General features: G+C 41.1%; 1 protein-coding gene across 1 annotated transcript; it reads right to left on the bottom strand.

Annotated features, from left to right (window-relative positions):
• Nucleotides 1-266: 266 nt before the first annotated feature.
• Nucleotides 267-10,480, bottom strand: tmem59l (transmembrane protein 59-like; the record flags this gene model as incomplete). The annotated part of the gene is made up of 8 exons (XM_079244462.1): nt 267-425; nt 1,168-1,285; nt 1,946-2,063; nt 2,203-2,308; nt 7,894-8,046; nt 8,229-8,323; nt 8,945-9,050; nt 10,316-10,480. The coding sequence occupies 8 exons, from the start codon at nt 10,478-10,480 to the stop codon at nt 267-269; spliced, it is 1,020 nt and encodes a 339-aa protein (XP_079100588.1).
• Between the last annotated feature and the right edge of the window lie 745 nt (nt 10,481-11,225).

Here is an 11,225-nt window from a genome sequence, read left to right as displayed (position 1 = left end):
ACAAGCAGGCGGATCATTACTGATAATCTGAGGATGTGCTCGCAGGAATCTGAACTGTACAAGGAACCAGGCATTTTCAGCTAACTGGAAGGATGTTTCTGAGGATCTTCAATGACAAGAGGGTGCCATGCTTTTTAGAATAGGTTTTTTAAAAATCCTGCAGACTGATTGAGTGGGTGGGTGATGCGTTTGTGTCACTGATGGGCCACAGAGCTTAGATATGGTCACCAAAGGAAACAAAACAGCAGCTCTCCTGTTCATTTTCTCTAAACGCATGTCTTGTTGAGGTCAACTTTAACCGGCAGCGGCCCTGCTTCCTGCAGCTCCTCTGATTGCTTCATGGTGACGGCAATCATGGGACTCAGGTGGTATGGGTTGACTTTGTGGACATGCTCCAGAAACTCCTTATCTCCATTAATACTCAGCTAAGAAGAAGAAAAAAAAAGAATACAGGAAAGATATGAATGGTTAAATGGGTAAGCGTTCATTTACGCGCGCCTCCAACGACAAAAATACCACTTGACTTTTTCATTTGACGTGGTTTCATTATCACTTTCTGTAATAGCTTTATCAGCTGTGGTCATCTACAAGCCTGCTTTTAGACCTCTTGGGAAGAAGTTGCTGTAGATCTGTTGCCCTGGTAACCCAGCCTTTGATAAGGTGAAGAGGACCAAAGGTAGCAGACAGTTTTAGTGATGTAAAGTGATTTATGTTGTCAGTTATATGTCTAAATGGCTGATAAAGATCACTGTTGCTTTAATAGTAAAAAAAAACAAAAAAACAAAACAACAACTATAAACTACTGGAAAATCCAGTAAACGCTTCAAACAGATTTAGAGAATTGCTCCAGTATGAAAAAACCTTTTGGTTATTTGTGTGCGGCACACAAAAACAGCCTATTGCATAACCAATACTGAAATGACTGACTCCAGATGAAATAAGTGGAGGGAGTGTGGAGAATTAACCCCCCTGAGAGGAAAAAGACAAACATAATATAGCGCTGTAGTTGCTGTAGATAAGAACCAAGTATTATCTGCCTGTTGCAAACATTTGTCACGCTCAGAATAGAACAGCTTAGTTCTGTACAGGTATGGATTTGTGTCATTTCTGGAGAGATTCCAGACAGTAGTTGGTTAAAAAGGTCGCTGTGCTATTCTGGAGGTGTACCTGCGTCTTGATATGCTGTTCCGGTGCAGTGACAAGGCTGGCACAGCTGAGCCACAGCATGACCATTATGGACAGGAAGAGACAAGCAGCTAAGATCCACCGTGGAAGGCCTGAACGTCTGGAGAACAAAAGAGCAGGACCAGAAAAGAGCTGGCGTGACAAATAGCATCACTGTCAACTACAATAAATAAATGCATCAAATAATCAGCAGTGTTTGCATGATAGCAGATGTTTCCCACAAACAGTTGTTTTGTTTTTCTGATTTTCCCGTTAAGACTAAGGTACACGTGACAAGTGCCTTCATCACAAACTGAACTAATTCAGTTTATAATGAATTAAATTACATTTGAATGTAACTTAGACACATTAGCTCTCATCTGGACCATTTCTGACACTTATGGCTTCGTTCAATCTGACATGATGAAATGGTTTACAACCGTATTGAATCAGACTATGTCTTTAATGTACCCCGAGATAACTTTGGCTGTATATCAGTTCTATACAAGTAAATCTGACTTAGACTAAGGCTAATCTAAGTTAGACTCATACTTTAATCTGTCTCTTTTACAGTATCATAAGAAGGTAAAGCAGTTAGTTATGCAGTAAGTGTGGATGGATCTGAAAGCTAGACATTGTCAAAGTATACAACTGGATTGTAGCTGTTTAATATATGCTGTAAAAAATAATTGGGATTTGTTTTACTAAACCATTAAGAGTAAAATTAGCTCACTTTATGACCTCAGTTTGAGTCATTTTAACTTTTATCAGGGCGTGTAACCTTGACATGCAGCCCAGGAAGTCGTGCTCAGCTGTGGGGTCCTCTGAGTGCTGGACTGGGTGCTTCCCTTTTCCCGCAGCTTTGGCAGCTCCCCTCTCTCCATGCCCTCTCACGCCTGCTACATATATACAGGAAATACACACAAATTTAATGCTAATGTGTTCAGGAGGCGCAATGATCAAATACTGCAACATACAATGCAAGCTCTGCTCTTCATAGCATGATGCACATGTTTGTGTGCATATATATGTTCTTACCATGGGGTCTCTGGGTGTGAGAGTGGACCTGAGGCCAGGGTTTGTCAGCCACGTTGGATCGAGGAGCCTGGAGCTCAGGCATGGAGTACTCCATCTCTGGCTGACTCTGAGGACAGACAGAGGGAGACACACAGCAAAGATTTTCAGCAAATGCAATCATTTCATCTTTGTAGTTCACTGCGAGAAACTTGACAGCCTTTTTGAGGACACCCTCAACTGGTGGACATGTCCACGCAGTAGTTATCCCAGTCCAGTCTTACGTAACAGCTAAATTGAACATAGAGCAGCAAACATAAAACAGGATTTATATTTTTAGTGCATTTTTTTTTTAAAAGAAAGTTTATTTTTAAATTGTTCCGATGTTGTGCATGTGTTTCCTTGCTTGACTTTTCCTTCATGAGACAGATCCAGATGTTTGTTGAGCTGTTGCAATTAAACAGCAAGATTTTTGTTATCTGTCATTAACCAGGAAAAACAGCTATTAGTGATTACGTGTGAGTGAATGTGAGAGTGTGTGTGCGTCTGTGTGAGAGCAAGACATAAGGAATGACTTGTGTTTAAGGATGAGTCCGATCAAGCCGACGCAACCACACCCCCTCCAAGCGACAAAAGCAGAAAAGAAAGCTCCAACACCTGGGTGACAAATGTCATTAAAAGTTCTATCAGAACTATCTATTTTATACTTCGTTTATACTGAGATTTTTTGCAGCTATTGTTATCTTTTCATATGATTTTAGCAATTAATATAATTAAATGAAATTATAAGTGGGATAGCATTCTTTAAAATAAAAAAAAAAATCACACAAGCAGTTTGTAGTCAGTTTGTGAAAATGATGTTTACCCAGAGAACTCATTAAAAGAGGATTTTGTTTCTGTACTGCTGACCCTCCTTTAGCCACAGCAGCAGTAACACACTGCCAACCTTCCCCACTGCAGCATCATCCTCCCAATTATCTACTGATTGACGTACTTGTGTTGCTGTGAATTTTCTTGCTGTGTCAAACACTTTAATGCGGATTCTTTTCAGATTATTTTAGTTTGCAGCATGGGAAACTTGTCATGTAGCAACTTTAAGTATTTTAATAATGCAAATAGAAGATTTAAGCACTGCAATGTGTAGTTATTACTTAAGGGATGTGGTGCTTAGTTTGCATCCCAAAACACCTCAAATCCTCTAAATGAAAGCCGTTATTTCACAGTTAAGCTTATTGCCCTGAGTGACGAATGTTATCTGACATGCAACGGAACCAGACAGTCAGTGGAAAATGTAGGTAGAGACAACAGAAGACATTAGGGGAGGTGATAATCGTGTGCTGACTGCATAGATGTGACTTCCAGAATGAACAGAGCTTGATCTGCATCTGAAGGGGATTATGGGAGGGAGTACAAGTGGCAAAGGAGGATTTACACCCCTTAAAATGTCCCTTTCTTGGTTACGTTTGGACATTGCTGGGTGCTTTGTGTACTTTGATTGTCATTTTGACAGGCTAACTGTCCCAAAAAAAGAAATGCTTGGGTGTGCCTTAATAATAAAACAAATACGTTATTTCTTCTCTACAACACAACAGCACAAAATAATAAAAACATTGTTGAAATGTAGAAAATAGATGAGAAAAAAATGAGTGTTAGCTCCAATATTACAATGTTAGTCAGATAAAAATATGCACTATTTAATACATTCATTCATTCATTCTCCGAACCGCTTAGTCCAATGAAGGGTTGGAGGGAAGCTGGAGCTTATCCCAGCAGTCTTTGGGCAAAAGGTGGGGTACACCCTGGACAGCTCGCCACTCCATCGCAGGGCCACACAGAGACAAACAACCACTGGGCAATTTAGAGTAACGAATTCACCTAACATGCATGTCTTTGGGCGGAGTAATTGGTTATGTTTATTCTCCATTACAGAGGTTTACTTTAGTATGAAGGCACCTTTAGTATGATGTGTTTATAAACCATATTCACACCCAAATTTACTTGACATAACAGAATAATACTCACATTAATCCACTGCAGGTAAAAAAAAACAAAACATGTTTGTCATTTTTTTAAAGCACTATGTAAAGTTTAGATTTTGCAAAAAATATTTTAAAGTGGGAAAGTGTTCAAACTATGGTCACATGTCCTTCAGCCTCCTCCATCTCTCATCTGTTCTGCTTTTCTCTTTGACATCCATTCAGGCAGAAGGACTAATGCTGTCGCCAAGAACACATGGGCTTATGATATCTCTCCTCACATTCAGCTGAGCACCAAGCTCTATTTGTTCTGCAGGACCAGTTGGAGGAGGTCTTCATTCCACAAAGACTCGCTAACACTGCTGTCCTATCAGTGAATGAAATCTCAAGATAAGACGACTTTTATGACAGAGATGAAAATTATATTTTAACCCATTTTTCTTCGAAATTACAAGTTTTTCTGTTTTATAATTGTGACATTATCATACATAATTTACATCACCACTATAATCTTCTGCTGACTGGTTCGGACTGGTAAGGATGCTTGAAGCTGCACATTTATTCTCTAAACATGAAGCCTCACAAGTACACACACTGGAAAAGGTAAGTGCATGTGGACTGTCAGCTCTTTGTGGATATTCGCCTCATTTGTATTTCAAGCACCAGCCGGCGTGCCCCCCCCCTGCCCCCACCTCTTCTCTTTTGCAGTCCCTCGACTTAGTTGGACTTTTTCTGTTGTTTTAACACTGAGAGAGTCAATCTGTCAAGTTGGTGGCGGTGTGCCAGCTTCCCACTAAAACCAAGCCTGGCAGTTCCTTCGCTGCCCACTGAGGCTAGCTGCTCCTCGCCGCTTCAGTCAGCACGTCACTGCCACAAAGAGCAAACATCCATCACCCAGGTCCAAAATAAAAGTTGTGAAATTCATGCTCTGCGCTTGATGTATTGCACTATATGATGTGGAACATTACAGCTCAGTCTACACCCAGATTCTCGTAGGTAACACCAAATTTCCGCTTATAAGACAGCTCTCTTTCATACAGACGTGCTTGTGTATAGGTTAGGGTGCATAAATACTATCATTTCACATCGAAGCCTTTAATTATGTTGCTAAAATTGCCATCAAAGTCACTTATCCAAACAGAAAAACATTTGACGTAGAGGCAGGTTTCGGGTTGGTTTTTTGAATTAGGAGGATATGATTGAGTAGCCTTGTGGTTAGACAGACCGAATCTTAATATAACTTTAATATATAGGTGGTTTATGGTGTTGACTTTTGAAAAATGTTCCTTTATCTATAAATTCCCCTTTGACAGCACAAAGCTCTGGGAAAGCTTAGACATAAACTATATCATATTTATTCTTTAGATATTAGAAAAGTAGAGGGGTTATTTATCAAAATTCAAACTGACTAATATCCCCAGTGTAATTGGGAAAAAGTAGGGGTGTATAAAAAGCCTCTTTTCCCCTTAAAGTTAATATTCTCAAATTAAAAGTATCAGTCACAAGCAAGGTTTTATTTTAAGTGATATATTCTCTGTTATATCTTGCAACAAAGCCACATCTTTATGTGAGTTAACCCCAGCTGGACCTGTCGCGCTCATCAGATATGCACAGAACTGAAGGCTGTGTCATAATTTAAGAAGACATTTATAAACAATTAAAGTGCTGTAGGAAAAAAAAGATGGCAATTTAAAGAATTTAACAACCGTTTGTCCACTGACTCTCTCAACCTGTATACTGTACATGCACAAACTCTCAAATAGATCTTTTGGCCAAACATCGGCGCACCACACAGCTGATTGACAGTTTTTAACAGGAAGCAGAGGTTACCATATCAAATAATATATCTGAGTCTCCTGGCTTATTTGGAACCCACAATTCAAAGCAAATAGAGTGGGAAATTATCTTGGTATTATTCATTTCTTTTTCTTTATTCAGCATTTTGCAGCATTACGTAAATAAGTCTGTGGTGAATTTGTGAAAACACCATCAAAAAATAAAAAAAATAAATATTGTGAGCTAAACTTTCACAGTGAAGAGGTGAAATTCTGCATCTGCACAGATTGAATAAATAAATACACTTCTTAATGGGTGAGCATCTTAATGGTTCCATGAGTGGAGCACAATGGGATGAGATCTCTGAGATTATATGGCATGGAGTTAGCATGTTATGCTGGTGTTGGGGTCTGCTCTCGTTTCGTTTCCAAAGTAACACGGTGTAGGTCAACTGGCTTTGAACTGCCTGTAGGTGTGATTCATTTTGTCTTTTAAGTTCACTTGCTCAATATGAAGAGAAATTGGCTCCAGCTGCCATGAAAATGGGGTTGCATTGTTTGCTTCTTGAGGTTAGAGCAGTGTTTTTCAACCACTGTGCCATGGCACACTAGTGTGCCGTGAGAAATGATCAAATTTCACCTGATTGGTCTAAAAAGCAGCTCTGTGTTCATCCAAAAAGGCCCATGTGAAAGATAATAAAATTCCTTTTTCTTGTGTTTATCTTATTTCTATTCAAGACACACAATATAACTTTAGATTAATAATATGGCCTTTAAAAAAAACCAAAAATTCAAAACTCATTCAAGATTACGATGTTTAACTTGCATTTTAAGACCACATATCAATGTATGCTTATTGTCGTAGCTTGTCTCATGTCTGGCCCAAAGTGTTCTAAAATTACAAGACAGTTGACTTTGGGGTTGTTGTGTTTGGTCTCCTTAAGACCATCAGCTCTGTTATGGTGCTAATCCTAAAAGTCTGTCAAATGAATGTGCACATGAATCTCGGGACAATATTTGATAACATCTGTTTTGATGCAAAAGTAAAACGTGGAGCTCAGTCTTGCTTTTTCCAGCTTAAGATAATCTCAACACTGAAAAGGCATTTATTTCAGCTGTTGACTTGCTGTTTTTCTATGTTTGCACAGATAACTCTTATACAACGTGCTCTGGTATCAGCCGCAGCTCTCTCCATCACATCTAGTTGGTGGAAAAACGCTGCAGAGTTGTTACTGGGACTGAACACGCCTCCCCTCGCTGGCGTCCTGCTAGACTTTGTATTGATTTTAAAACCTTGCTGTTCACCATTAAAGCTTTAAGTGGTTTGGCTCCTAAATACATACTGGACTTATTGGTATGTGCACCTCCAGAACACTGAGATCCAAGAAGAGAGTCCTGTTGATTATTCCCACAGCTCAGGCTGGTATTAGAGGCTCCCATATAATGGAACTCACTGCCCAATGAACTCAGGCACACAACGTCTCCAAATACTTTCCCATCTTGGTATTAAATCCTCCTCTTAGTGGGAACCTTTAAAACAATACCTTATTGCTTTAAACATTATATATTCTTAAGACTTTCTAACAGTCTCAAGAAAAGCTATTACAATCTTACTTTTAAATACCGTTATGCCTGTTGCTGCTAGGAACTCCAGTATGGTCTGCTTGTCCTCTTAGAAGGTCAAAGTTAATCAATACAAATAAGCTATGAGTGATCACTTTCATGCGATGCTGATTCATTTCTGTGCAGATAGGAGCGGTCTCGTCCAGTATGGTCAGACCTTGAGCTATAGAACAGCAGACAAGTGATTGTTTCATGAGAATGAAAATGATCTGAATCATAAGTTATGGCCTTAACACCCAACATATCATTAAAATAGATATATTAGACCTTATCTGTTAGGCGCTGTTCAAAATCCCATTGATTGTAAAGCCCCAAAATTTGTAGCCTTAGTTGGATCTTACCTGGAAAACCACAACCTTTCCGTCATCAGCCTGCAGGTAAAAGGTCCAGGTGGAGGAGATGAAGCTCTGGGCGGAGCTGACAATGTCATTGCACCAGCTGGACACAGCTTCCATCACAGAGGGGGGCTTTGGGCGCAAAGTCATGGCCCTCAGCTGTGAAAGAGAAGCCAGCACATGCAGTTACACAAACTAACTGCATTTGGACATACATGTAGTTTGAGGCTTAATATTTAAACACTCTTTGTGTCACACTGGGCTTTACAGCACCCTTCACCATGTGTAGGCGTGAGAGTGTTTGTATGTGAATTTATTGACCACATTATGGCTTTTTTCACCTTCCTCCTCTTGATCTCAGGTTCAGAGGGTTGGCTGCCACAGCCAGTGCTGCAGGCCTCCTGCTCCAGCAGCTTCATGTATGCCTCCTGGCAGGCTGTGAAAAAAGAATAGGGAACTGTGAAAAGCTTGAAAGAATATTGAAGGAATAAACACAAAGACACAAAAGGAAGAGAAAGCTTCTTGTGCAAATGAAGAAATAAAACAAATGAGTGAGCATGACAGAGAGTATGTAAGGGGCTCTACAGCAGGATAAAACAGGTAAGGCAGAATGATAATGCATCCTTTTGCCCTCATATAGACTCTTCTCTCTAAGTTACTGTTGCTGAAATGAGGAGGAAAATGGACAACTGCAGTCTGGATGGCAAATCAAATAATTGATTTCCAATATAGCAGTTTAAAGATGAGCAAATTACCCACCAATACTGAGACCTCCAGTTTTCAGAAAACACTGCAAAACTGATCAGAACTGGGGTGTTCAGCAGTTTGATGTTGACCTGAATCAATCCTAGATTTGATGTCGCTGCAAACCGCTTATGGTTTTGAAACCCTCTACTTTTCAGCACATTGTACTTTTTAGAAAATTCTAGCACAGCAGCGCCTTTTGTTACGGTCGGCAGAAGGTGACAACTTAATCCTGCTCCATGCCTCAGCAGCTTCTGCTTTAAACGCCATTAAAGTCATCCAAACAAACAGCCCAACAGAGACACTGACTCACCTCCCTGGCATTCCTCCTTGCTGGTATTAAATCCAGCGTTTCCATTGACGAACTGGCAGATAGAGTAGAGGCGACAACCACGGTGACAGGCGTTCATTATAGAGTCCTAGCAGCCAGATAAAGGGAAGAAAGATGGAAACAGATTCAATATTAGAGATGCCTCCAGTAATCTTGAATAAACTGCATGTTAACCTTGTCTGGAAGGTTTGGAAGTGCAACGTAGATGGGTCATGGCATCTCTTAATGACATGTTGCAGCCGTCATAACAGTTTATAAGAGGCTTTTTCCGACTGTCAAATGAAGCCTACGATAATGAGCAAGTTGTTTTAAACTGCGGTGATGGGAATGCAAGATCAAAATTCTGAACTTCATTGCATCATGGCTCAATTTTCTCTGCAAAGTAGAGAAACAGCGCCCTCTGATGAGGAGAGAAGAGACAAAGAGAATCCCTCACTGCGACCATGGACGTTTTATTGCAGCCTTTTCATCATCTTTACTGCCTTCCTGTGTTGAGTCGCTTGAGCCAAAAATAAGAAAAGTGTGTCTATCCCAAGCCATGAGAGGCTTTCTGATATTTACAGTGGATGCCTAATACAACATATTCAAAGTTGCTATTGTCAAGCAAGATCAGCCTAAAAAGTCAACATATATTCCATCGCTGGCTTCAAGCAGGTGACTGAGATTCGCTCTGCAGTTCTGCTGCTGCCTTGCAGGTTGTCTGAACCACACCTGGAGGCAGGAGAGAAGACGTAGGAGGGGGAGGAGGAGGAGGTGGTGGTGGTGGGAATAAAAAGCAACCTATAGCTGATGCCCTAAGCCAGGGAAAGTGGGAGAAATTCTCAACCATCATATCAACAAATCCCGCTCCCGTCCAGTCTGGCCTTGTCTGCGCTGGGAGACGTCGAGTAAAACTGTCAATAAATGTTTTAATGGTGCACGATAATATTCTGCCAGCTCCTCCATTCTGCTTGCGGACTGAGAGAAGGTCAGTCGCTGGTGCAGTGTTAAGCAGGTACACCTCAGGATGAGGCTGAATGCAGTTCACATCTTGGACTTGGCCTTTTAAGGTGCAGACCAAAACGAGCTGCATCTTTTCGGCCTGTTTGTGCGCCGTCGCATCCAAAAGGAACGCAACGAAACACCAGAGCGAACGTGTCCATTACGCACAGATCCTATCTTGCTTATTCTGACGGTTTTCACACTGTTAATTGATTTTCGTGCCAAAACAGACGATTTAATAAAAAAAAAAAAAAAAAAAAATCATTTTTATTTCTTTGCTCATAAATCAGCTACTACAGCATGACGCCGTCCGCTTGATATTCCGCCCCCTGCAAACGACCGCTTACCCTCCGGCAATAAGGAACAACTTACTTTCGCGGGGCTTTTGTTTTTGATGGTGAGCTGGCATTGTTTTTTGCAGTAATTGATATCGCCCAGTTGGTTGTCAAACAGATCCGAGGACGCCGCTGCGAGTCCAGCCAGCAGCACCGAGAGCAAGGCGGAGAAGCCGCACATCCTGCAGCCGAGCCGGAGCATCTGGAAGCCTGAAGAGAGGCGCGGAAAGGCGAGCTTCGACCTGCTGCTGGTGCGGATGCTGCTGCCTCAGCCCAGCTCCTGTCTGCCTGCCTGCTCCGCGGATCTGCCTCTGCTGCGAGCCTGCGTCACGCGCAGCAGAATCATCATCACCGTCTTCGTCGTCACGCACGCACCTTTTCCGTCCTCAAACTCAACCTGCAAAGCAGCCTTCACTGCAGTGCATTATGTGCCACTGAAGACTTTTACTTTAAAAAAAAAAAAAAAGGAAAGAAAAGTAGGAATAGTATATCTTGGCCAGGCTGCGGGTGGCAGATGTGCGCGCGCGCAGAGTACAGATGGGCCGTTTGTTGCAGCTGACAGTTCATCAACTATTAATGTCTCAATTATCAGATGATGTAAAGATCCTGTTTGAACTAGTGAGGGAGTCTGTGGTGTTTTAGCTGAGAAAAACCGATGAAGCACTGAATGAAGAAAAATATTCTTGGATTATTTTGCAGTTATTTGTAGCTCCTGTCTCTGTACATGACCAAAGATATATTCGTATAGTCCTCAAAGAATATCTGAACAAACAATAACAACAAGCAATAATTTTCCTGGTAATTTGCAAATGTTTAGCATTAAAAACTGGAAAATGTTCCACAACATCTCCACAGTATTTGAACTCCATACACCTCCCAATCAGACAGACTGTGTGCAAATGCAGGAAATTCGAGGCTGTTGTTGTTATCCTCCCCAGGAGTGGTTA

This window comes from Telmatherina bonti, assembly GCF_933228915.1.
Source record: "Telmatherina bonti genome assembly, chromosome: 8".
In the NCBI taxonomy this organism is placed as follows: Eukaryota; Metazoa; Chordata; class Actinopteri; order Atheriniformes; family Telmatherinidae; genus Telmatherina; species Telmatherina bonti.
Note: the sequence above shows the minus strand (reverse complement) of the source record. Positions and strands in the feature narration are given on the sequence as shown.